Genomic DNA, 24,920 nt, shown 5'->3' on the forward strand with positions numbered 1-24,920 from the left:
GCAGACAGGTGTAGAGAGAGAGCAGACGTTCACATGCAGACAGGTGTAGAGAGGGTGGATGTGTTCACCTTGGCCCTGTAGCTGATCTGAGGGTTCTCAATGTGCACAGTGGCACTGGTCCACCGGGGCAGAGGGAGGGGGGCGTCCTGCTGGTTCTGACCCACAGACGAAGGTCCTCCGCTGGGATACAACTTCCACTCCAACACCACCGACTGGGCGTGAACCACCTGCACAGGAAACAGGAAACAACTGTAAGTCTCCGGTTTGATGGATCAGAAATGAGTCTGAACCAGTGTTTTGATAATAGTAATAAAACCTGTATTTATGTATCACATTACCTACAAAACGATACAATACGATTTACTTCACAAAAGATGAAAAATACACATAAAAAGAAAGATGCACCAAGTAGGAATATTAAAAACAAAGAGGTACCTTAGCCAGCACCACCAGAGAGGCTGCAGCGCCGGACGAGTTCCCCAGCCAGGGCTGCTCTCTGCTGGGCTCAGCGCCCCACCGGTTCCCCCCGACAGAGTCCACAAACACTGAGACACTCTTCGTGTCTGCTCCCTCCATGTTCCACGCTACACAGGTATACACACCTGAGAGAGAGAGAGAGAGAGAGAGAGAGAGAGAGAGAGAGAGAGAGAGAGAGAGCCAGGCAGAGTTATAGTGTTGGTTTTGTTATTTGTCCACTTTGGTATGAAACTGCAGTGATGTCAGATCAGTCCAGTCAGCTGCAGCGTCCAATCAGCTGCAGCGTCCAATCACTGACAGATGTGTCCTCTGATAAAAGACTTCAGTGAAGGTTGGTCTCATGTCTCATGTGAACCAGCAGCTCAGACTGACCTGCGTCTAACGGCTCCGCGTGTTCGATCACCAACGCTCCCGGCGCCGACACGCAATGCTTCTTCTTCTTCTTCCTGCTCAGGCCACGCCCCTCCTCTGATATGATTGGTGCAGCCACCGCCTCTGAGCTCACCTGACCAGGAAGGAAGAAACAGAAAAAAGATTGACCTCATCAGTCTCAGAACCAGAATCAGAAATCCTTTATTGATCCCCGAGTGGAAACTCTTTCGTTACAGCAGCTCACTGTCACGTCAGTGCTCACAGGAAGAGAAGCACTGAGCAAATCAGAATATAATACACTATAATACAGGAAAGATAAATTAAGTACAAAGTGGATATAAGTATAAAATTTAAATAAGTGTGAAGTACTCTTAGTGACTCCCTTTGAAGGCCACTAGGACGACACATCACCTTTATTCTTGTACTCGTCACATAACAGAAAACTACGGTGGCCCTGATGTGTAAAACACATCGACAACATTTCAGAAAACACATAAAAAATATATATTTAGAATATTTAAGTAGGCATACATGTTTTTCTATTTATCTTGTTTAAAATTTGGTACATTTTTGTTTCTGTTTAAGTCAAATGTCGGAGTTTCCTTGAACACACCAGCAGGGAGAGTTTTCAGAACCAACCACATCACCTGTACATCTACCTGTACTTTGATGTACCAACACACACACACACACACACACACACACACACACACACACACACTCGTGGCCCCGCTCACCTTGTCTCCAGTGGGCGTCACCCAGTAGAACTGGGGGGCGGGGTCAGCGTCCGCCCAGCACTCCAGTGTGATTGGCTGCCCGGCGCTGACGTTCATGGCAGGTGGGAAGGCCTGAGGAGAGATGTGAGGCAGGCAGCTGTTGGCCCCACCCCCGCCGCCGTCGGCCCCGCCCCATGCCACCGCTACCACCTCCTGGAGCTCCCGACCAATCAGGTGAGGCGGGGTGGAGCAGAGGGTGACGGAGGACTCCAGCATCTTGAGATGTGATTGGTTGCCGAGGTGAGGCCCCCAGGAGGAGAGACAGTCACATCGCAGGGGGTTGGAGTGAAGAGACACCTCCTCCAGGGAGGGGAGGGAGGAGAGGAGGTCTCCAGAGAGGAGGCTGAGCTGGTTACTATGGAGGAGGAGAGTCCGGAGGGAGGACAGGTCACTGAGGGGGGAGGAGGGGAGGAGAGGGGAAGAAGAAGTTGAATGATGAGAAGAAATAGGGAGGGATGAGAGGGAGGAAAAGGAAAAGGAGGTGGAAGAGAAAGACTTTAGACCATCACCGTACTCTTGTTTTCATTTGTTCGAGTATGAAACTCTGTGGACACTTTGTCCACGTGGCTTCATGTTACACTGAGGAACACAGTGTCCTGCCTACATGCAATCAATACAATGACTGGTGACTAGTCCAACGGCCCACCAGGGATCCAGTCAGAGCTCCAGGACTTTTCTGTGACTTTCAAATGTCAAACAGAAAACTGCTGGAAAAATACATCAAGTCTGCAGACAGACAGACAGACAGACAGACAGACACCTGAAGGCCTGCGGGTCGATGTAGGACAGTCGTGGGTTGTTGCAGAGCTCCAGTTTGGCGATTTCTGGAAGGTTCTGGAAAGCAGCTCGCTCCACCATCAGCAGCTCCTCCATGTTGTTCAGACTGAAGCCAAAACACAGAACATTTATTATTATTATAAAACACCACCTCATCATGTCATTAACTCCTTCTGTTACAGCAGCTGATGGCTGAGTCTGTCCAGCAGGTGGAGCTGCTTCACTCAGTCACGTTAGCAATCCCTCATTTCTTCAGTGATTCAAATAAATACAACAGGTCTGGTGTTCTCCCAGTTAGAAGAACAGACAAGCTAATCAAAGCTTTTTTATATTCCAACTCTTCAGAGAAACAAGCATCAACTATAACATCACATATTTGTTTTAACAGCCTTCTTATTGTTTGAAGAGAAAGTTGTATCAATGCACCGTTTGACGACTGTTTATGTCAACATTATAGGAACCACATAGTACATTTTCTAAGCATATGGTCTATGTCTGCTAATATCTTTCAATAGAAATTCTGCATTAGGACAACACCAAAATGAGTGTAACTCAGAAAATATCTAGCAGTCTATAATTTTAAAAGAAACGTCCAGTACTATATTGGTTTGAAAATAACTTAATTATGCGGTAAACTTTATATGGATGTAACATATGAGCCAACCGTGACTGAAAAACAATTCCAGTAAACAACAGCACCTGAAATGTTAGAAATCTATTTCTGTTTGTACAGAATACTTAAGGGCCGTCAGTATTTGGATCAAGTAGTTGGTGAAAAATAAGGTGAGTCAGAGACATATTTAATCAACATTTAGGTAAATAAAAGCATCGAATCAGACTCGGTATCTGAGAGACCCAGTGTTCGGGACATCCCTAGTTTTTGCAGTTGTGTCAGACTGACCTGAGCTCCTCCAGGTGCTGAAGGTTCTGGAAATCTCCCTGCTGGACTCGGCTGATCGGGTTCTTGTTCAGGTCCAGGAACTTCAGGTTAGGGAGCATGCTCAGTGCGTCCCGAGGAACAGACCTGCCAGGAGAACAACAGTCAGTGTTACAGTGAGAGAGAGTTACAGTTACAGAGTTTAAGGGGAACTGAACCAGCGACCACGTTTAGACACACCTGAGCCGGTTGTCGTAGAAGGAGAGGCTCTCCAGGTAGTCGAGGCCCAGGAAGGCGGCAGAGGGGACGGAGGCCAGTCCCATCCCAGCCAGCACCAGGCTGTGGAGGTGGGACAGAGGCAGGAAGTTCTTCTCCTCCAGACCCAGGATGGGGTTCTCCCCGATCATCAGGATCTCCAGGGACGGCAGGGACTCAAACCAGCGACTGTCGATGGCCACCAACCGGTTGGAGTTCAGGTGGAGCCTACAAGACCGAGCAGAGGGCAGAAACTGATTCAGACAGAGTGGAGACCTGCTCACCTTATCATTACATATTCAATGACCTGCAATGAATGATGGGTAAACATTAAACAGAAGAACTTTCATCATGTAATCTTATGATCACAAATTTGACTTAATTATGTTATGTAATTATCTCGATGACACATTGTGCTCACATTTCGTATTTAAAGCTGTTATACTGAGATACAGACATGTGATGTATTGAAGGAGAAACCTTAAAGCTACGGCAGGTAACGCTGGAGAAGAGTGGGAAAGTGTGGGAGCGTGCGCGCGGGCAGCGTGCGGGGCAGCGTCTTGCGGCAGCGTGCGGGGGGCAGCGTCTGGGGGCAGCGTCTTGCGGGCAGCGTCGCGGGGCAGCGTCGCGGGGCAGCGTCGCGGGGGCAGCGTCGCGGGGCAGCGTCTTGCGGGGCAGCGTCGCGGGCAGCGTCTTGCGCGCGCAGCGTCGCGGGGCAGCGTCGCGGGGGCAGCGTCGGGGGCAGCGTGCGGGAAGCGTCATGGGGGCAGCGTGCGCAGGCAGAGTGCAGGGGCAGCGTGCGGGGGCAGCGTGCGGGGGCAGAGTGCGCGGGCAGAGTGCAGGGGCAGAGTGCGCAGGCAGAGTGGTTCTTTAGTTGGTTCTTGTGCTCACGGAAGAGGTTCTATGGGTCACTTAGGAGGTTCTAGTGGTGCTTTAGTAGGTTCTAGTAATCATTCAAGAGATTCTACATGACCTTAGGGTAATCTTTTTGGTCACTAAGGAAGTTCTAGGGGTCCTGCATGTGGTACTAGTAGTACTTTGAGAGGGTTAGGTTGTTTTAATGTTCTTTTAGGTGATTCTAGTGGTTATTGAGGGATTCTAGGGAATAATTAGGTGATTCTAGTGGTCCTTTACAAGGTTATAAAAGTCCTTTAGGTGGTTCTAGAAGTCACAGAGGTGGCTGTAGGGGTTCTGTATGTGGTACTAGTGGTGCTTTAGGAGGTTCTAAAGGTCCCATTTTAAAACAGATTTGAAATGAGAAGTTGGGAGCTGAAAAGAAGAAGAAGTGGTAGTTAGTTACCGCAGCAAGTTGGTGAGCCCAGCAAAGGCTTTGGGTCCGATGGAGGAGATGCGGTTATGGTTGATGTAGAGCTCCTCCAGACTGGACAGGTTCCTCAGACTAAAGTCCTCCAACTCCTCTATCCGGTTCTCCTCCAGGTACAGAGTCACCAGGCGGCCCAGAGAGGAGAGACCCATAGAGCTCACCTGGACAGAGAGAGAGGGAAACCATTTCTTTATGGAGCTTTGGGGGCAGTGTCACGCTGAACCAGAGACAAACACAAACTGCTGACACAAAGATGGAAGAACACTGTTGTCTAAAATATCACCGTATGCTGGAGTAGTGGTTCCCAAACCTTTTTAGAATACGACACCCCGGACCAACCAACTCCCAATATAACATGCATACTGTATATGCACACAGATCGGTTTAACTATTTTAGATTTAATATTATTATATTATATCAATATGAAGATCAATAATATAGTCAACAATATTTTCTTTCAAAATTAAAAGAAGCTTATGTTTAAGGTGACAAAAAAAACAAATCAAAAAAGGTTGCAGGCAGTTTAATGGGACACGTGAGGACGCTGTTGATGTGGACAGAGAACAACCTGCAGGTGTGACTCCACTGACAGGTGGTTTCCTGTTTTCATGTTTACCAGAGATGAGCGAGACACATCACACTTGATGCTGGGAACGCGCAATAACACGGTGAATGAGCTATCGCACAATCTTGGGCATCTGTCTTCCACAAGCAGCCAAAACTGTTAGCTGAGTAGTCTGAGTTTAGTTTTGTAGGTGGGCTCAGATTCAGTCCTGTCAGACTGTGTCGAGGGCTGAGATGCTCTGACGTCTTGCTGCTGAGCTCCTGAAAAACTCCAGAGCCGGAAAGTACGCTGTGTTACTATGACAACCGGCAACCTTGTCATGTTGTTACCTGAGAGCTGTTTTATATGCTGCAGTCACTGTATGTTGTCATGGGACTAACTGTTCAACAAACGTGTAGAACATTTAAAATGGAGAACATGTGTTACCTGTGTGAAGTGGTTCTGTGACAGGTCCAGTTCTGTCAGGTTGGTCAGACTCTGCAGTTCAATGGTGATGGAGGAGATGTTGTTACTCTGCAGCAGCAGCACCTGAGACACACATCAACACAACATATTTACAGCATATTCACTGGTCCGTCCAACAGGCGGCTCCTTACAGTCGTTCAGACTCCGCGCACGGGGTTCACCATGAAAATCAACAATTTATGTTAGAACAGCAGCTAGCGACTCTTCAGCCAAAAACATATTCCCATAATACACAACCAAGTTAGCAATAAATGTGTTAAATCCAGTCCTCACACACTTAGGTTGCATTTCAATCACGATCCTCTACACTGTGAGATTTGGGTCGGTCCAAACAGGGGTCCCAGATCTCACTGTGAGACTCGTCCACTGACAGATGATTTAGAGTTTTGGAGACCAAAGACAACCTGTGTCACAATTCAGGACCAAATTCTCACAAAGTGTTGCTACAACCCACAACCAAAGGTGTAATTTCCACTGGGGACGGGGGACATGTCCCCCTCACTTTTACAATTTCAGTTTAATTCATTAACTAAAAGATCACTAAACCACTTTGTCCTCTTACTGTCCAACCACCAAAACCCACATGTCAGAAGCTCTGAGTTCACTGGAGTCTCCTTCAGTTATCATCGTACGCTCACAGCATTTAAGCTTTACCAGCAGTAGCTCAAGGCTTCTGCTGCGTTCGTGTCATATCGTAACTACTGTAATTACCAGTTTACGACTTGTTCACTCATTCACTGTAGTGTCTAATTCACTAGTGTCTGAAACCAAACAAACATGGACGCCTGATGTCAGCTAAAGTTTGTCTTTCAAGATAAATAAGTTTAATATAGTGTGATATTATTATAGTGAGCGTCACACAGTTACCTGTGTGTCAGATGACACGTTGGCTGGCACTCTCTGCAGATGGAGTTCATTACAGTCGACCGTCCTGGCCTGGTGATACACTGACTGTGGGGTGTACCAGGGCCTCGTCTCACACACACACTGCAGAGGACACAGCACAGCGCCACCTACAGGACACAACACCCACAAACACAACCAAACCTCTGTTATAAAACTCAGTATTCACATTTATCCTCATGGACCTGTCAACATGTGTCCATCTGCCATCTATAAAACGTATAACTGGTCTTTACCTTGACTGGCCCCACCCACTCCAGCACACACTGAAGATGTCACCAGGGAGAGGACGGGAATGAGAAGGACTGCTAATCCCATGGTGCACTGGGGGCGGAGCAGAGAGGAAGTGTTGGATAATTGTGGTGACAACTTCCTCCAGAAGGTCAGAGGGAGGCGAGTCACATCTACAGCTGGATGGAAACACACAGGAAGTGATGTCATTAACCTTGTAACTGATTACAGATACAGTGGTGTGAAAAAGTGTTGATTTCTTATTTTTTTGCATGTTTGTCACACTTTTGTTTGATGTTTCAGATCCTCAAACAAATTTAAGTATTAGTCAAAGATAACACAAGTAAACACAAAATGCAGTTTTTAAATGAAGGTTGTTATTATTAAGGGAAAACTAAATCTAAACCTACATGGCCCTGTGTGAAAAAGTGATTGCCCCCTAAACCTAATAACTGGTTGCTCCACCCTTAGCAGCAACAACTGCAACCAAGCGCTGTGGAGGAATTTTGGCCCACTCATCTTTGCAGAATTGTTGTAATTCAGCCACATTGGAGGGTTTTCGAGCATGAACTGCCTTTTTAAGGTCATGCCACAGCATCTCAACAGGATTCAGGTCAGGACTTTGACTAGGCCACTCCAAAGTCTTCATTTTGTTGTTCTTCAGCCATTCAGAGGTGGACTTGCTGGTGTGCTTTGGATCATTGTCCTGCTGCAGAACCCAAGTTCGCTTCAGCTTGAGGTCACGAACAGATGGCCGGACGTTCTCCTTCAGGAGTTTTTGGTAGACGGCAGAATTCATGGTTCCATTTATCACAGCAAGACTTCCAGGTCCTGACACACACCTTCCAAAAAGTTCAACTTTTTGTCCACAGAGTATTTTCCCAAAAGTCTTGGGGATCATCAAGACTTTTGGGAAAATAATCTGTGGACTGTCTGACAAAAGTTGATCTTTTTGGAAGTGTTAGCCTAGCTTAGCATTTAGTGTATTTTCCAACATCATTCAAAAAGAAAGCTTACGTGACAGTGAGAATATGGGAACACTATTGCACAGACTGGAATTGCTGGATTTACTTCTTTTTTTACTCGCTGCTTTAAACAGCAGGAGTGTGACGGTAACAGTTGCACACTGGAAATACTACACACAGCTCATCAGCAGCAACCAGCAACACACATCAGCAACACACACCAGCAACACACATCAGCAACACACATCAGCAACACACATCAGCAACACACATCAGCAACACACATCAGCAACACACATCATCAACACACATCAGCAACACACATCAGCAACACACACCAGCAACACACATCATCAACACACATCAGCAACACACATCAGCAACACACACCAGCAACACACATCATCAACACACATCAGCAACACACATCAGCAACACACACCAGCAACACACATCAGCAACACACACCAGCAAAACACACCAGCAACACACACCAGCAACACACATCAGCAACACACACCAGCAAAACACACCAGCAACACACATCAGCAACACACATCAGCAACACACATCAGCAACACACACCAGCAACACACACCAGCAACACACACCAGCAACACACATCAGCAACACACACCAGCAACACACATCAGCAACACACACCAGCAACACACATCAGCAACACACATCATCAACACACACCAGCAACACACACCAGCAACACACATCAGCAACACACACCAGCAACACACATCATCAACACACATCAGCAACACACACCAGCAACACACATCATCAACACACATCAGCAACACACACCAGCAACACACATCAGCAACACACATCAGCAACACACACCAGCAACACAGTGTGTGAGGAGGCAGCTTGGGGACAAATCAAAGTCTCTCTACCTCGCTCTCTCTGCAGCTGACAACAAATCCCTCGTTTACATCACACACACACACACACACACACACACACACACACACACACACACACACACACACACACACACACACACTCCTTAATGTGACCAGACAGCTGTGTTGTTGTTGTTGTTGGGGACTTCCACTAACACGCACACGCTCAGCGGGGCAGGAAACGGGGACACCTTGCCCCTGGTGCCATGGCAACCCACCAGGAAGTGACATAGGGGGAGGGGCGATGGAGTGTCCTCTTAGCTGCTCTGTGATTGGCCCAGCCAGCTCTCACACGTGTTTGAGTCCAAAACTCATAAAGTTGCTGTGAAGAAGCTGTCGTCATGACGAACAGAAAACACCAATCAGCTGCTGGTGATATGATCATTTGACCTCAGTGATCTGAACATAAACAACAAGCGCTTCACAGTGTTTGTCCTGAAAATAGTATGTTGGATTCAAACGTTCATCATTCGAAGTAAAATCTTTATTAATTAACAGAAAAAGAAAAGATGGGCCAATATTCTTATTTTAGTAAAAATGTACTCTTTGTATAATGAGTAATATCTACTGTAATTACATCTCCTATCACAGTTTTATGTTTTATTAACATCTGGACATGTTGTCATAAACAGCCTACACATAAACCACAGTTAAGCCAGTCCTTTCTTAATATTCAAAATAAAATCAGAGTGAAGCAGCAGCAAACAGCTGGCAGCTCACACAGAAATAATCTTCTACCTGCTGTTCCTCCCCGCAGGAGCGTGCACGTGTCCACCGGCGTGCACGTGATCTCAGAGACAGAGCTTCACCCAAAGCATCATGGGAAACTTTCAGGTCAGCAGCTAAAGTCACTGTGCTCAACACAGGAAGTGACTGCTGTTTCAACGCTACATCAGCTCCCTGTGACCATCGCGGCAGCGTTTATGGTTTAACCTCAGTATTACTCATATTATTTAGATTTTACTTGCGTGTAAATCAGCTGATCTCACATTCAAAACATGAATCGATGCTCCAAATACACGAAAATCAGGACAATAGATTTCATTATTGGTCACATCTGTACAGATGTTTCTTTAAGAATCTTCCCACAAGCGAGAGTTTTGTGTCGCTTCCTGATACCTAAAGAATTAAATAAGTAATATTCACATTGTAGATTATATGCAGTCTATAGGAACTATTATTACTATTGCTCTCAATTTGTTAACATAATAAACCTTCATAGAACAAAATCTGACTAATAAAATCAAAGTCCCTCCAACAATAAAACGTTGTGCTATTGATCCAACATCTAAACCAATCGGCTGTTAGATCAGGGAGGGACAGTGTTCCTCATTGATTTACCTCAGAAACACGTTTCGCCTTTTCACAAACGCCGACAGGGTTTTATTACGTGCTGATGTTCGTCCCAGCAGGAGTGTCTACTTTCCCAGGTGAACCCGAACGCGGCGCGGTCTGACAGATCATGTGACCCTCCTCCTTCTTGTTGAGGACAGACTGAAGGAGCTCCAACATCTGAACACATCTCCTCCCCCCGCTGCTGCTGAGCAGATGGAATATTGATGAGGCGAGATGAATTATTTAACGAGCTGCGAGCGTCTCGTTAAGTGTCCCGCTGCAGAGGCTGTGATTGGAGGAGAGCAGCAGACACTGGTTATCTACCTCTGAGCGGTCAGACAGACACACTCACTGAGGGGGGGGGGGGGGGACAACATGGCCGCAGGAACCAGGTTCAGCAGCAGTTTGTCTCCATAATGAGACAAACTTCAGTCAGAAAGACGATGTCGTCCCTCATTCGTCCAGCAGTGGTCCATCGTAGAAAAGGTTTCAGTCGCAGTCGGCTGGACGCTGTTTTCAGAATCAAGACGTTTCGGCTCCCATCCGGAAGTCATTCTAAATTGTGAAAAAAATGGGACGGGAACTCAGAAATTTAAGCTACTCTGTGTTACATAAGCCCCGCCCTCAGGGAGGAGTCTACCTGAGTATCTGTTGATTAGCTAGTTTCACCTGAAACTGACCTAATAGTTTCCATGACGGCCCAGTAATCAGTAATCAGGCCTATTGTTTTCTGGCTGCACCTCCCTCATCACTGTTAAGTACCTGATTAGCATGTGATTGGCTTGACCACGGTGTTAATACACTGTGGTAAACTTTGGGCAGATTGAATCTCAGACCACCATTTCTGTTCAAAGAGGGTTTTCTTTTTCACAAAAATGGCTTCCTTGACTCCTCTTTCAAACCAACTCTTCTCTCTACTTAGACTCTTCACCTCGCTGTCTTCAAATGTGCGGTTTGTAGCTTTTAGATGCAAACGCACGGCGCTCTGCAATCTTGAGTTAGCGTGTCGTCTGTGCTGATAAAGTCTTTTGTGAAGTGGCTGTTTGGTCTCACCTGTGTACCGTTCTTTGCAGTTTTCCTCACTGCATTGAATGGAGTAAACTACATCGCTCTGTTTCTGTGTGGGCATCACATGACTGGAGGACTGAACTGCGTCGTCTGAGTCAAAGTCACATGACCACTTCACCTCCGCTGCTGTGGTTCAGTCTGAACGCGGACCGAACCGAACTCTCTTTTCTGTGCCTGACACCCCTTCAAAAACAATCTGATCTGAGATCAGATGTATGAACACCACCTCACCTCCACCTGCTGACCTCAGAGCTGCTGCACCTCCTGCTCGCTCTCACCTTACGCGCTCTGATTGGACACTGTCCGTGCGTTCTCATTGGATGCTGCTCTTTTCTTGTCTCGGACTCGTTTTCGAGGAGCTGCGAGAAAATCCAGCCTGTCTGAAAGCAGTGGAAGCGTCTGGGACGGCTCAAGATGAGGTGAAGACTCGACGGACACGAGCACCGATTCTGATCCGACTCGAAGGTTTTTAGTCTCAGATCAAAGAAATGTGTTGTAGCAGAAGTCTTATATAAATAAATAATTATATATATATATATCTCCTTTAAAAACATAACATAGTTACAACAACAGACGCAAACACCTGTCACACACAACACAAATCCAGTTATGATGCATAAACAGGTGGAATCAATAATGGGGGTATTGATTTAGCTCGTTACTGCTCGTTAATGTGACGGTTCACTGAGCGCTGCAGAGGTTAACAAAGTGATTACATAAAGCAGAGCGGTTGTTACCGTGGAAACCTTCTGAATGTGAAACTCTCTGACCTACTTTCAACAACTCTGACTACTTCCTGTCTTCGTCTCCTGCAGAGGAGAGGAGGAGGAGGAGAGGAGAAGGAGAGAGAGAGAGGAGGAGAGAGAGAGAGAGGAGAGGAGGAGAGGAGAGGAGGAGGAGAGGAGAGGAGAGGAGGAGGAGGAGGAGGAGGAGGAGGAGGAGAGGAGGAGAGGAGAGGAGGAGGAGGAGGAGGAGGAGGAGGAGAGGAGGAGGAGGAGAGAGGGAGAGGGAGGAGGAGGAGAGGAGAGAGGAGGAGAGAGAGAGAGAGAGAGAGGAGAGAGAGAGAGGAGGAGGAGGAGGAGAGGAGGAGGAGAGGAGGAGGAGAGGAGAGGAGGAGGAGAGGAGAGAGGAGGAGAGGAGAGGAGGAGGAGAGAGGAGAGGAGAGGAGAGGAGGAGGAGGAGAGGGAGAGGAGAGAGAGAGAGAGAGAGGAGAGAGAGGAGAGAGAGGAGAGAGAGAGGAGGAGGAGAGGAGAGGAGAGGAGAGAGAGAGGAGGAGGAGGAGGAGGAGAGGAGAGGAGAGGAGGAGGAGAGGAGAGAGAGGAGAGGAGGAGAGGAGGAGGAGGAGGAGGGAGGAGGAGAGGAGGAGGAGAGAGGAGGAGGAGGAGAGGAGAGGAGAGGAGAGGAGAGAGGAGAGGAGAGGAGAGGAGAGAGGAGGAGGAGAGAGGAGGAGGAGGAGGAGAGGAGGAGAGGAGAGAGAGGAGGAGAGAGAGAGAGAGAGAGGAGAGAGAGGAGAGGAGGAGGAGAGGAGGAGGAGGAGGGGAGGAGGAGGAGAGGAGGAGGAGGAGGAGGAGAGGAGAGGAGAGGAGAGGAGAGGAGAGAGGAGAAGAGAGGAGAGGAGAGGAGGAAAAGAGGGGAGGAGGAGAGAGGAGAGGAGAGGAGAGGAGGAGAGGAGAGGAGAGGAGAGAGAGGAGAGGAGAGGAGAGAGGAGGAGGAGGAGAAGTTAAGTCAGTATTCTAAAGTCTTTTTACTTTGTTTTCACTCTTTCATAGACACAAACATGAAGACCATGAGATTTGGTCAACAGCTCCAGAACAAGCAAGCGGACTCTGAGTTTTGTCAACAGCTGTTTCCAAGCTCAGTTTTTAAGCCAACATGGACGACATGACAACTAATCAAACTTTATCCACTGATGAAGACCGTGTGACTTGGTCAAAAGCTCTGGAAAAAGCCAGTAAGTGGGTGCTGCTAGTCCGAAACTCAAACAGCTAGCCCAAAATAGAAACAGCTAGCCCAAAACAGAAACAGCTAGCCCAAAACAGAAACAACTAGTCCAAAACAGAAACAGCTAGTCCAAAACAGCAACAGCTAGTCCAAAACTGAAACAGCTAGCCCAAAACAGAAACAACTAGTCCAAAACTGAAACAGCTAGCCCAAAACAGAAACAGCTAGCCCAAAACAGAAACAACTAGTCCAAAACAGAAACAGCTAGTCCAAAACAGAAACAACTAGTCCAAAACAGAAACAACTAGTCCAAAACTGAAACAGCTAGTCCAAAACAGAAACAGCTAGTCCAAAACAGAAACAACTAGTCCAAAACAGAAACAGCTAGTCCAAAACAGAAACAACTAGTCCAAAACTGAAACAGCTAGTCCAAAACAGAAACAACTAGTCCAAAACTGAAACAGCTAGTCCAAAACAGAAACAACTAGTCCAAAACAGAAACAACTAGTCCAAAACTGAAACAGCTAGTCCAAAACAGAAACAACTAGTCCAAAACAGAAACAACTAGTCCAAAACAGAAACAGCTAGCCTAAAACTCAAACTGCAGGTGAAACAAACCAAACCAGCTCTGTCGACGTTTCAGTCGTGGCTAAATCGGACTTACCTGTCCTCTCTGGACATTTAGTCTGTAAAATATCAGAATACGAAGAGCTGATTTTAAAATACGTTGCGTCGACACACTTTGAACTTCAATCTGAATATTTAAAACAACATTTAATGGAAAAAGTGCTACACAGACGTACACAGATGGATTCACTGTTCGTCATGAAATAGTTCATTTTGTTAAAATCTGTGATCAGATCAAACAAAGCAGATAAAACGCGTTGACCAGTGAGAGTTACAGAGCCGTGGACAGAGCCAGGCTAGCTGTTTCCCCCTGCTTCCAGTCTTTATGCTAAGCTAAGCTAACTACGTTCTGTGTACTGAACACACAATAAACACACTTCCCGAGATGTCGAACTATCCCTTTAATGCTGTTGCTGCTGAATGTTTCTTTATATTTATTATTAGTAGCAGTAATAGTTATTATGTGCTGATTCAAGTATTCAGTCAGTCAAGTTTCACTATTTTCTGTTTGGAGGAAACCGCACAGAAACATATTAAAACATAATATTAAATATGTTAAATATCAATTAATATAAACATTAATATTAAAACATAATATTAAACATATTGTGCTCTGGTGTGTTGGCCACTAACAGCCTTTCACTATATTTAGACTGAGGTCAGTGAAACTGTTTCTCTTCACTTCTCCGTTTGAAACTTTGGGCCGTTTTGTCCCATAATAAACATATATGACATCTGACGTCACAGTGCACAGCAGCGTGGGCTCTGACGTCACACCTTACCGTGGGATCAGAACTTGAATTTTATCGGATTTAAAACCCGCTGGCGGATCCCGGTCGGGGCGGTGTGTGCATGGAGCTCCTGCGCTGATGTTACAACATCCGAACCAGGTTCCGAAGCAGCTCACAGAGACCTCAAAGTGGATTTAAAATAATAATCTTCCCGTAGAGCACCGCGCGGTCCTGCGTGCGCTGGAGGACAGACGCCCATGTTCTCACCTTGCTCCTCCTGCTCCTCCTGCTCCTCCTGCTCCGAGCCGCAGCGGGACCACAGGCCGGCCAGAGTCCGGCAGAAACACACAGAGTCCGGCAGAAACACACAGGGTCCGGCAGAAACACACAGGGTCCGGCAGAAGCGGGAGGTTCTCTGGTTTATTCGGGATTTGTTGATCCAGATGAGTCCTGCTGCTGCCGCTTTTATCTGAAGCATCCCTCCCTCCCTCTCCTGTCCTCCGTCAGGTCCGCAGCAGCTGACTCGGGATCAGCCAATGGGCTTTATAGGCCACTGGGTGAAGGACCAATCAGAGCTCGGATGCTGCACAAAGGTGGGGGGTGGGTGGTGGTGGGGGTCTGCTAACATGACGTAATGCTCCAGATTCTCCTAATGCCTCTCAGTCCTGCATGTTCACAGCAACAACTGCAACAGCACCAGCTTGCAGCCTCGGAAGAAGGACGAGGCTTTCAAACTTTAAGAAAAAAGAAAAAGATGAAGTCATGACAATATGAGTCATAAGTGTCATAATATTTAGTTTTATTTTTATTTTTTTAGACTAAACAGGTGTTTTTAAAAATAAATTACAATTAATGGGACTTGACTGAATACAAATTATTTGAAATGTGTGTTTTTTTTAAATGCTCAGAAAATTGTACAGAGTTTGGTTGGTACCTTGTCAAACATTCCCCATGTGGATGGTGTTGTGAATTTGGACTTCTAAAATCCTGCCTGTAGCCCTGTCCGGTGTCAGATCTATCAGCTGACTCGCTAAAGAGAAATCAGACGTGACACTTTTACTAGTGTGACAACGTTTAGAAATCAAGCCCAATCAGAAAGTTTCGAAGTGCTAAAATCTACAGATTTGAGTTACTTTAATTAGCATAAGTCTAAATTAAAATTGTGGATGTCAAATCATAAGTTAGTCCAACTTGGAGGGGGGGGGGGGCTGAAGGGGAGTTAAGTGGATTTGAGTCAGAAACCTCCCTCCTTATCGTTAGAGTCGTAACTCCGTCAGGAAATCCACTTAGACACCTAGAGAAGAAAGCGGCTGCAGAACCTGCCTGAGAATCCTGCTGTTTCTAAGTTTCCTTCAGTCTCACAGTGATCCAGAGACAGCTGTCTGTCCGTCCACGGGTCCACTGCAGACAGGAGCTGCTGACTGCTGGTTCGGCTGCTCTGATGACAGTTCTGACTGCATGTTAGCGTCTATCAGATTAGCAACATGTTTGACTCCCTCCATTTTCATGATAAAATGCAGCAGAAGGAGAAAACTCAGAGATCCACTTTAAAACAGAAGGACGGGCTTTAAATGAGCAGCCAGGTCTCAGAAACAGGAGCTCACTGTGGCTGTAATTGTAAACACAGCAGGTAATGCAACGTTGAAATCACCCCAGACAGAAGTCCAGTCCCAGTGCGACTTTAATGTGATATAAACAGAATTTCTGCTGGAGGAGAATAAACACCAGGCGGAGAGATGTTTTACAACCTGGTAACCTGATATAAACATTACTAAACATGTTGAAAAGGATTTTCTTTTCATTTAAGCAGCAGGTTTTTAAAATTTTGGCCAAATTTCCAGAAAGAGGAGATAAAGAATCTGAGAAAACCAGAAATGATGTAATGTGATGAATTGTTCTGCTTTACTTTGAGTTCACAAAGACACTCAGAAATGAAACTGATCAATCAAATCGATCTTATGTGTCAGTTTAACTGCTGCGACATATCAGATGGATGTGTGTGTCAGGTGACAGACAGGACGACTCCATTACAACAAGAGAAGAAGAAACAAAAACATCAGAAACTGCAGATAAAGAGCGAGAGAGAGAGAGAGCGAGAAACTGTGTGTAATATGAGACAGCCGCTGACATCACTGGTGATGTCACAGTGATCCAGTAAATCTTCAGTCTGAGTCAGCGTTACTGTACGAGTGATGAAGATGAGGGTGACCTCACTGGGGTGATAAAGTATTAACACGTTTTGAACGTCCACTCAGACAACTTGTGCTGAAACACAAACACGCTGTGACCAGTCACCATGACGATTATAACAGTAAGCTGATCCCAGAGCTGTCAGTGGATGTTTGCAGGTTTCAAGTTTATTCGTCACATACTCAACATGTCTCTACACTGTGCAGTGAAATGCTTTGTAACTCCCTCCGGTACTGTGCTCAACATAAATAACAAAAAGTCAAAAAGCAATAAATACAACAAAAGATTGTGTAAAAGTACAAATATAGTGCAAATCTTAGAGGGATGCAGGGGAAGGGTGGAGGTATTTGAACGTCAGAGGTGTAGTCCACGAGGAGCTGTGGCGATGTCTTAGTTCAGGATTTGGATGGCCTGAGGGAAGTAACTCCTCTTGAGCCTCTGCGTTGTGGCCCTACGACTGCGGTAGCGCTTCCCTGACAGCAACAGTTCAAAGAGGCCATTATTCGGACGGCTCGAATCCTTTGATTCTACCAGCCTTGGTCCTGCACCGCCTGGTGTAAATGTCTTAGGCCGCGTTTCCATTGGCAAAGGTTGTGGATGGTACCAAAAGAACCACACCATACTGAACGGGTATGGAGTAGTTGCCTGGTCCTGCTGCCTCCCGGGTGTTTACCCTCTTGAAAGCTCTCCTCACGTCATGATCCGAGACTGCGATCGCACTCTCCTCTCTGCCTGGGATGCTCACTTCTGCCCGTGGGCCTGTAGGCTAGCGTAAGCGTCGTAAGCGTCGTTAGCCTCGAAGCGTGCATAGAAGTGATTAAGTTCGTCTGCCAGAGAGGTGTCGGCTCTCACCGTGAGGGGGGTTTCCCCTTTGCGGTCCATTATTGTCCTTAATCCCTGCCACATGCCTGTTAGCCTCCTTCACCGCTCTTCGCAGGTCGTAGGACGCTCTCTTGTGCTCCTCCATGTTCCTGGAAGCCAGCCCTGAGTTGAAGCGGTACGCCTCTTGAGTGCGTCGCGGATGCTCTTATCCACCCGTGGTGTCTGATTGGGGAAGACGGTGGAGATGATTGTGGATTTCAGAAAGAGCCCAGCCCCACCTCCTGCAGATCGGCTGTGCAGAGTTGTTGTCCGATTGCGGTAGAATGTAAGCAGCTGTGATGATGACCGAGATGAACAACCTTCGTCCCTTGGGGGATAGAAGGGGTGACATTTGACCATCAGGTATTCCAGGTTGGGCGAGCAAGAGTTGCTAGTCCGTACACCAGCTGCTGTTGTCCATGAAGGAAACACCACCTCCCTTTGATTTACTTACTTGTCTCAGTCAGACAGAGAAGGTTACAGTCTGATGTCCCTCTGATGGCCCTAATGTCCTCCAGCTTATTTTCCAGGGACTGGACATTGGTCAGCAGGACACTGTGTAGAGGTGTACGGTGTGCCCGGGTCCTCAGTCTGTTCTGAACGCCAGAGCATCTTCCCCGATGTCTCTTTGGCTTTGTAGGTTCACCGCTTCCTTTGTTTTGGCCCTTGGTGTTTGTCAGGATCTCTCTCAGCCAAGTCGGATCCAATATACGGTGAGTAACTTGTAGTCCGATGTTCATAAGTGTCTGGCAGACATAGATAGTGCTAGCCTGGGTTGTTGGTACAAAAAACTCAATGAACAGTGCAAAGAAAACAAAATATGAACACAGTTTGACCAGAGACGGCAGGACGTCAGCCGGCATCAGCAGCGCCAACTTGAATAGCCATTGTTGTAGAAGAAAGTCTTGTGTTCTTCCAGCTCTGTCAGTCCTTCAGCTGTTCATTAAATTATAAAACTGATCACATATTTGATCAAATGCAGGTAAAGCTGATCACAAGCAGCAGATCAATCTACACAACACATTCCCACTTTCGGTGCAGACAGTAAGTTAAAAGACAAAATAATGGCGTCAGAGCACTTCCTGGTTGCTGAAACACATAAGGTCAAAAGACTGAGAGGGAGAAACTCCACTGAGCATGTGCAGTAGGCGGAAGAAAGAAAACTTTTTGGGCGTCTGTGCTCGGTGGGGAGCACCCAGTAGGCTTTGTGAAGGAGAAAATCTAATCTTTTGACAGCAGCAGATTGTCTGACTGACAGATCACTGATTGATCAGGGCGCGCACGTACTTCATGCCACCCCGGCAGAAGTCAGTGCCCCACTTGGGCCACCCCAGTCAAGAAAGACTGCGCACCAAAGGCAAAGAAATGACAGAAAATCATTTAAATATCATTTTAAAAGGAAGGTTTTAACCCTGGTGAAACGACAGGATCTGGTCTGCAACAGATGTCCAGCAGGACAGAGACTAAAGAGAAAGACTGAAGCCTCCTCGGGGGGGCGGGCGCCGGAGAGCTGAAGGGGAGGCCAAGATACTGCAGGAGGTGGATTTGAGTCAGAAACCTCCCTCCTCCTTCTCAGAGTCCTAACTCCGTCAGATCTGAACTCACAGACATGAAACACACATCGAATCATTCAGTGTGACTCACACTTCCAGGAGATCATTATCTCTGATGTCCGTCCAGAATAAACCTCCAGAAATCCACTGAGACACCAGAGAAGAAAGCGGCTGCAGAACCTGCCTGAGAATCCTGCTGTTTCTAAGTTTCCTTCAGTCTCACAGTGATCCAGAGACAGCTGTCTGTCCGTCCACGGGTCCACTGCAGACAGGAGCTGCTGACTGCTGGTTCGGCTGCTCTGATGGGACAGTTTGACCACATGTGAAACAGATACAGGCTAAAGAAAGAGCTCATTGCATCTGTAATTACTACTGGGGTGAGGGTGAAAAATGACCTACATGCGAGCTCCAGACAGGATTAAAATCAATGACCAGGGCAGGTGATGTTAAGAACCCTTCAGTCGGTGTTTACTACACCCACAGATGGAGCTTTTGGAAACGTCTGCAGAGCGGATGAACCTGAAAACGCTGGCTTCGTGTTTCAGTCTCTGCGTGCTGATGAAGCCTCAGGATAAGCACCAGTTCTCTGCTGAAGGTTCACATTGGGAGACTTTGCTTCTGTTTGTTCCCACTTTATATGCAGTCGCACTCTGAACGCACCTTCAGACTCGTGGGAAATGTTGACCAACAATCTTTGAAACGTTATTTAAAAATTATAATTTCTAAAGATTTAAAAATGGAGGCAGCTTGTTTCAGCTTCAGAGAATCAAATCAGTCTTTTTTTCTCTCCTCCATCCTTTCATCCTCCTCCTCCTCATCATCATCATCATTTGTGGTGTTGGACGTCCTGCTGAGTCTGGTCCTCTGGTCTTCATTAATGAGCTGCCTCCACACACACACACACACACACACACACACACACAGTTGTGAACCTCCTCCTCGGTCCTCAGAAGTGTGGCATTCTGGGTTTTGTTCCAGAGCCATAAACAAGCTCTGAACCTGAACTCTGAGCTGTCAAACTGACAGTTTTCACTTCACAACAGCTGATCAGAGTTGGTTCAACTGTGAATGCTAACATGAGTTAAACGGTCAGTTCACCCAAAAAAACATTTTGGCCATCATGTGAGAACTCGTACGAACAGATTCTACCTTTAGTTGCGCTCACGAGTGATTTAAGAGATTTTGTCACATTCACATTGTTTTCTCGTACTTCGAATTTTCTCTTTTTGGTCCAGACGTGTCGTACAAGTCAAGAACAGATAGTCAGCCTTATACACTGTTTAACTTCAGAATCATAAAGACTTAATCTGAATGAATTTGGAGTTTAAATACGTTACTGTCTGGGAGCGAAGGAGCACAACATAAAAGTGAAAAGGTCGTTCCCTTCCCGGTCCCTAAACCAAACACTGAGCTCGGCCTAACAGGATCTCACCGCTCTAACACACAAAACAAATACAAAAGGGTTTGCTGCCATTAGAAAGAGACACCTAGAGGACGCTCAAAGGTCCTCGCATGAACAGAGCACACACTCTCACACAAACACAGACGGTAACAGTTACTGGAATCACCTAAAATAACACTTGATTTAACATTAACATGTTCACAGTCTGTTCAGAGTCTCTCCTTGTACATGCTTCCTTTGGGTGATGTCATCCGCAGACATGGTATTTCTTTTCATTGTTATGCAGACGACACACAGTTGTACCTCCCTGTCGAGCCCACTGACCTCAGTACGCTGAGTTCTCTGCAGGACTGCCTGTCTGACATAAAACACTGGATGTCTATAAATTTTCTTCAGCTCAACTCAAATAAAACTAAAATCCTTGTTATTGGGCCCCAACACATCACTAAACAAATACTGTCATCTACTGGTGACCTGTCACAACATATCGAGCCTGTTGCAGGAAATCTTGGTCTGTTTGATAGCAGTTTATGTTTTCAACAACATATCACTAAGCTTGTCCAATCATGTTTCTATCACCTCAGAGACAAAAATCCGATCTATTTTAAATCTTAGTGATGCAGAAACTGTTGTACATGCTTTTATCTCCTCACGCCTCGATTATTGTAACAGCCTGTTCACTCGTCTTAATCAAAAAACCTTGACAGACTGCAGACTGTACAAAACTCAGCTGCTCGGCTGTAAACCAGGACTGAGAGGTGCGACCACATCACACCTGGTTCAGCCTCTTTACATCGGCTCCCTGTTGGTTTCAGGATTGACTTTAAGATCTTGTTGATTACTTTTAAGGCTCTTCATGGCTCCAGATTATATTTTAGACCTTGTAATCCCTTATGAACCTTCACGTAGTTTGAGATCTTCGGGCAGGGGTCTCCTGTCTGTTCCTGAGTCCAGGATGGAAACTAAGGGGACAGAGCTTTGCCATCAGGGCCCGAGGCTCTGGAACAACCTGCCCGAAGACATCAGGCTGTCTGAGTCAGAGTCTTCATTTAAGTCTCGTCTCAAAACACATTTTTATCTGAAGGCAGATCCTGATTTTACCTGAACTGTTTATTTTACTGCTTTTGTGTATTTTATTTATTTTATTTCTTTATATTTCGTCATTCACTGTGGTGTTTTATTTCTCTTGTTGTGAAGCACTTTGTACTTTGTTTTGATAAGTGCTCTATAAGTTTTATTATTATTATTTATTTAGAGTCATGTGAATCATTTACTGAGAAGTTCAACAACAGGTTTTGTGTTTTAGATTTTATTGTCATGAGTGATTGGTATAACTTCTAAAATTCAGTGTTTCAGGGTTTCTGTCCAGGTGAACCTCCTGTTAAATCGCCTCACCTGTTATGGAGTTTATTCTACCGCCCATCTCTGTGACGGCACCTCCTCTTGACCGCCTCCTATTTTAGTCATGGACAGATTTGATGCAGCGACATGTTGTTTGTCCTCTAATTTCACGTCAAACCATTTTTCTTTGTTTTATCACAAGCCATTTATAAGTCTGTTCACTTAAGAGAGTTTAGTGAATCGGACTTAAAACACTCAAACCAACAAACCTGACACACAAAAAAATTGTTTTATGAGAAGAATACGAAAATATTGTTGCATGAGGCCAATTGTTTCTCTTCCCTATTATTTCATGCAGACAGTTTTGGTTTAACTTGTCTGCGTTTGTGCTGCTGCACAGTATTGAAACAGTGCCACTGTTACTCTTCAGATGGCAGAAGGCCTTCAGTCTTTATACATACCAACACACCACTTCCTGTTTCCTTTAACTGCACCCCCATGCCAGTTGTTCAAATTCTGCAACTGTTAAATCGAAAGTTAAACTTTCTCACAGAGTCAGTAGATTGTCAGGGGGAGGAAGGTGGCAGCTGGCTGTGAACTGATGTCCTGAATGTGTTTTTGAAGTGTTAGTTTAGTGAGAAGCAGATTAAACAGGATTTTGTGGTAGTTGTAGTTTTTACAGGATGATGAAGATGTTTGTGGTGTTTGTGATCCTCGTGCACGGTAAGACTACCTTCCTCCCTCTGATCTGATCCTCACCTCACCTCAGTCCAACGTCATGTCTTTAATCTGTATTTCTTTCATCTTAAAGGTACATTTTGGTATTTTCCAACCTGTTTTTGTGTCAAAGTGACTAATGGGGACAACAATTTTTGAAATGTGTCCAGTATTGAGCGAGAGCGCTGCAGTCGGCTGCCGTGAAACAGAGTTGCAATGTAATCCTTCAGAGACAGACCTCATGCCACGATGATAGCAACCAGTTACTCATTCAAAGTATTTCTGGTGAATAATAAATAATATGCCCATGACATGGAATTTTATGTGATGTAATGTGTGTTATGTTAATTGATTTTTTCATATTTTGAAAGTGAGAGTGACGGACTTATGAACTGACCATAGGTTGCAGTGAAGCAAACTTCTGTCACACATCAGTGGATGTGCTGAAAAACAGCTCTGTAGGACGTACGGCTGATTAGGGGTCCAAGTCTCGAGTGGGGAGTGCCCAGTACCAGCGGTGCTGGGAGCCCCATTGAAATCGCTCAGATTTTTATTTGTTTGTTTCCGTTGGTAAAAGTCGTCCTGCAGCCTGCAGCGTCAGAGTTATGCAAGTGAAATTCACAGGCGAGGTACAGACACAAAACAGGAAGTGATGTCATATCTCCATGTAGCTCTGTCCAATTAACACAAAAGTTGGGCCAGTAGTTTTCCTTGCCACGCTGAAGCCCTGTGCAAAATTTTGCGGCAATCGGCAAATAGGTGGCGCTTTTGTTGCAAAATATTAAAATATACAAAAATTATACAATTATGTTTTCCATCTCTGTGCTGATCTCCACCTGCGACTTGCATCGCACCCGTGGGACTGCAGGTGCGACTGCAGGTGCGACTTGCACCGGAGGCTTGGACCCTTAATCGGACAGAGCTAAGTGGAGACATGACTTCACTTCCTCGTTTATAGCCTAATGTTAGCTTTTTACTTGTACGATTGCATTTACGCTTCAAAAATCATAAAAGTGGTGTTCATTTGTGGAGATTATCTCTGTGAACAAAACGTGTAAGTGTCATAAACTTTTGTTTGCCACAGAGATTATTTTCTGCATTGATCCACAATCCAAAGGTAAAATCCCATTGGCTTTTTGTCGAGGAAATCAGGGCGATGCTAACTTCCGGGTTGGCCTACAAAAATCCGTCATCCCTGCAGCACTGTATCTGCTACGCTGCTGCTTCAACGCTCCACAATGACCAGCTATAGCAACCTCAAAGGGTCAAAACTCAAACTCAAAATTCTCAATGAGTTAAAAAATACAGTCACCTAGGCTGGAGACATTGCGTGCCAGGAGAGGTATAACATATTTATACTTTCTATATGATTTATTATTCTTATAGCACTAACTTGATTAGCAGGAACAGCTAAATGTAGCACTTTGCTACTTCAAAAGTTTTTTTAAATGAATTCTATTGTATATTTTATTCACCACTTTTATATGCAGTCAAGTTCAGGGTTTTCAAAGGACAGTTTTCAAGTTCAGTTTCATATATGAAGGATTTTAATTTAAAGGTTCACATTTGTGCTGTGTGCAGTTTTCAGGGGCTCTATTCATTTTGGCCTAACATCTTATTTTATTTATTATTTTCTTATGGCTCTAGCTTGATGAGCAGGAACACCTAAATATAGCAGTTTACCTTAAAAAGTATTTAATGTACCACTTTTATATGCAGTATAGCAATGATGCTGCTGAAATAAAACTCAGTGAGACTGACTGACATGTGATGTGCATTGTTTTTGGAAATATGACTCATGATATACAGTCTCTAGACTGACTCAACTTTTTCCCACAGTGTTTAAAAGCAAACAAAAATCTTAATATATCGTGATATCGAATCGCAGTACATATCGAATCTGCACCCCAAGTATCGTGATAGAATCGAATCGGGGGATAAGCATATCGTCCCAGCCCTAAAAACCTGGCAGGCAAACAAAGAAGGCAAACTTAACCAGGTAAGGGTTAGGCAAAGAGTCAAAGTGTGGGAAATCAGGCAGGGCTTCAGGCAGGCAAGAAACAACACTGCAATGCTTAACTCAATGCAAAAGACAATCTGGCGGAGGACTAGTGGAAGTGGGTCAGTATATACAGTATACTACTGAGGTAGTCAGAGGGGAATGGAGAGCAGGTGAGTAAGTGGGTGGGGCAGGTCAGGTGGTGAAACTAGCAGGAGAAGGGGCTGGTGTAGTCTCTCATTCGTCC

The 24,920-nt window shown here is 45.6% G+C and overlaps 2 protein-coding genes across 18 annotated transcripts in view; one reads left to right on the forward strand and one right to left on the reverse strand.

Moving 5' to 3' along the window:
* si:ch211-180f4.1 (uncharacterized protein LOC100144405 homolog) overlaps nucleotides 1-24,920 on the reverse strand; it is a 44,312-nt gene that overhangs the window by 5,605 nt on the left and 13,787 nt on the right. The window contains exons 1-13 of one of the 6 annotated variants that reach the window (XM_044210274.1): nucleotides 15,002-15,062; nucleotides 14,878-14,961; nucleotides 7,029-7,202; nucleotides 6,757-6,902; nucleotides 5,851-5,952; nucleotides 4,835-5,019; nucleotides 3,520-3,762; nucleotides 3,304-3,426; nucleotides 2,386-2,508; nucleotides 1,587-2,016; nucleotides 850-982; nucleotides 436-602; nucleotides 69-227 (exon numbers count right to left, since the gene is read on the reverse strand). In XM_044210274.1, coding sequence (XP_044066209.1) covers nucleotides 69-227; nucleotides 436-602; nucleotides 850-982; nucleotides 1,587-2,016; nucleotides 2,386-2,508; nucleotides 3,304-3,426; nucleotides 3,520-3,762; nucleotides 4,835-5,019; nucleotides 5,851-5,952; nucleotides 6,757-6,902; nucleotides 7,029-7,110 — 1,893 coding nt within the window. In that variant the 5' untranslated portion in view covers nucleotides 7,111-7,202; nucleotides 14,878-14,961; nucleotides 15,002-15,062. Of the gene's footprint in view, nucleotides 1-68; nucleotides 228-435; nucleotides 603-849; nucleotides 983-1,586; nucleotides 2,017-2,385; nucleotides 2,509-3,303; nucleotides 3,427-3,519; nucleotides 3,763-4,834; nucleotides 5,020-5,850; nucleotides 5,953-6,756; nucleotides 6,903-7,028; nucleotides 7,205-14,661; nucleotides 15,730-24,920 lie in introns of those variants that run through there. The other 5 variants (XM_044210270.1, XM_044210269.1, XM_044210272.1 and 2 more) reach the window with 5 other exon arrangements.
* LOC122882654 (hemicentin-2-like) overlaps nucleotides 22,436-24,920 on the forward strand; it is a 39,056-nt gene continuing 36,571 nt past the window's right edge. For 3 of the 12 annotated variants that reach the window (XM_044210263.1, XM_044210256.1, XM_044210259.1), the window contains exon 1: nucleotides 22,439-22,680. In XM_044210263.1, coding sequence (XP_044066198.1) covers nucleotides 22,641-22,680 — 40 coding nt within the window. In that variant the 5' untranslated portion in view covers nucleotides 22,439-22,640. Of the gene's footprint in view, nucleotides 22,681-24,920 lie in introns of all 12 variants that reach the window. The other 9 variants (XM_044210257.1, XM_044210268.1, XM_044210267.1 and 6 more) reach the window with 7 other exon arrangements.

Source organism: Siniperca chuatsi, linkage group LG10 (genome assembly GCF_020085105.1).
Source record: "Siniperca chuatsi isolate FFG_IHB_CAS linkage group LG10, ASM2008510v1, whole genome shotgun sequence".
In the NCBI taxonomy this organism is placed as follows: Eukaryota; Metazoa; Chordata; class Actinopteri; order Centrarchiformes; family Sinipercidae; genus Siniperca; species Siniperca chuatsi.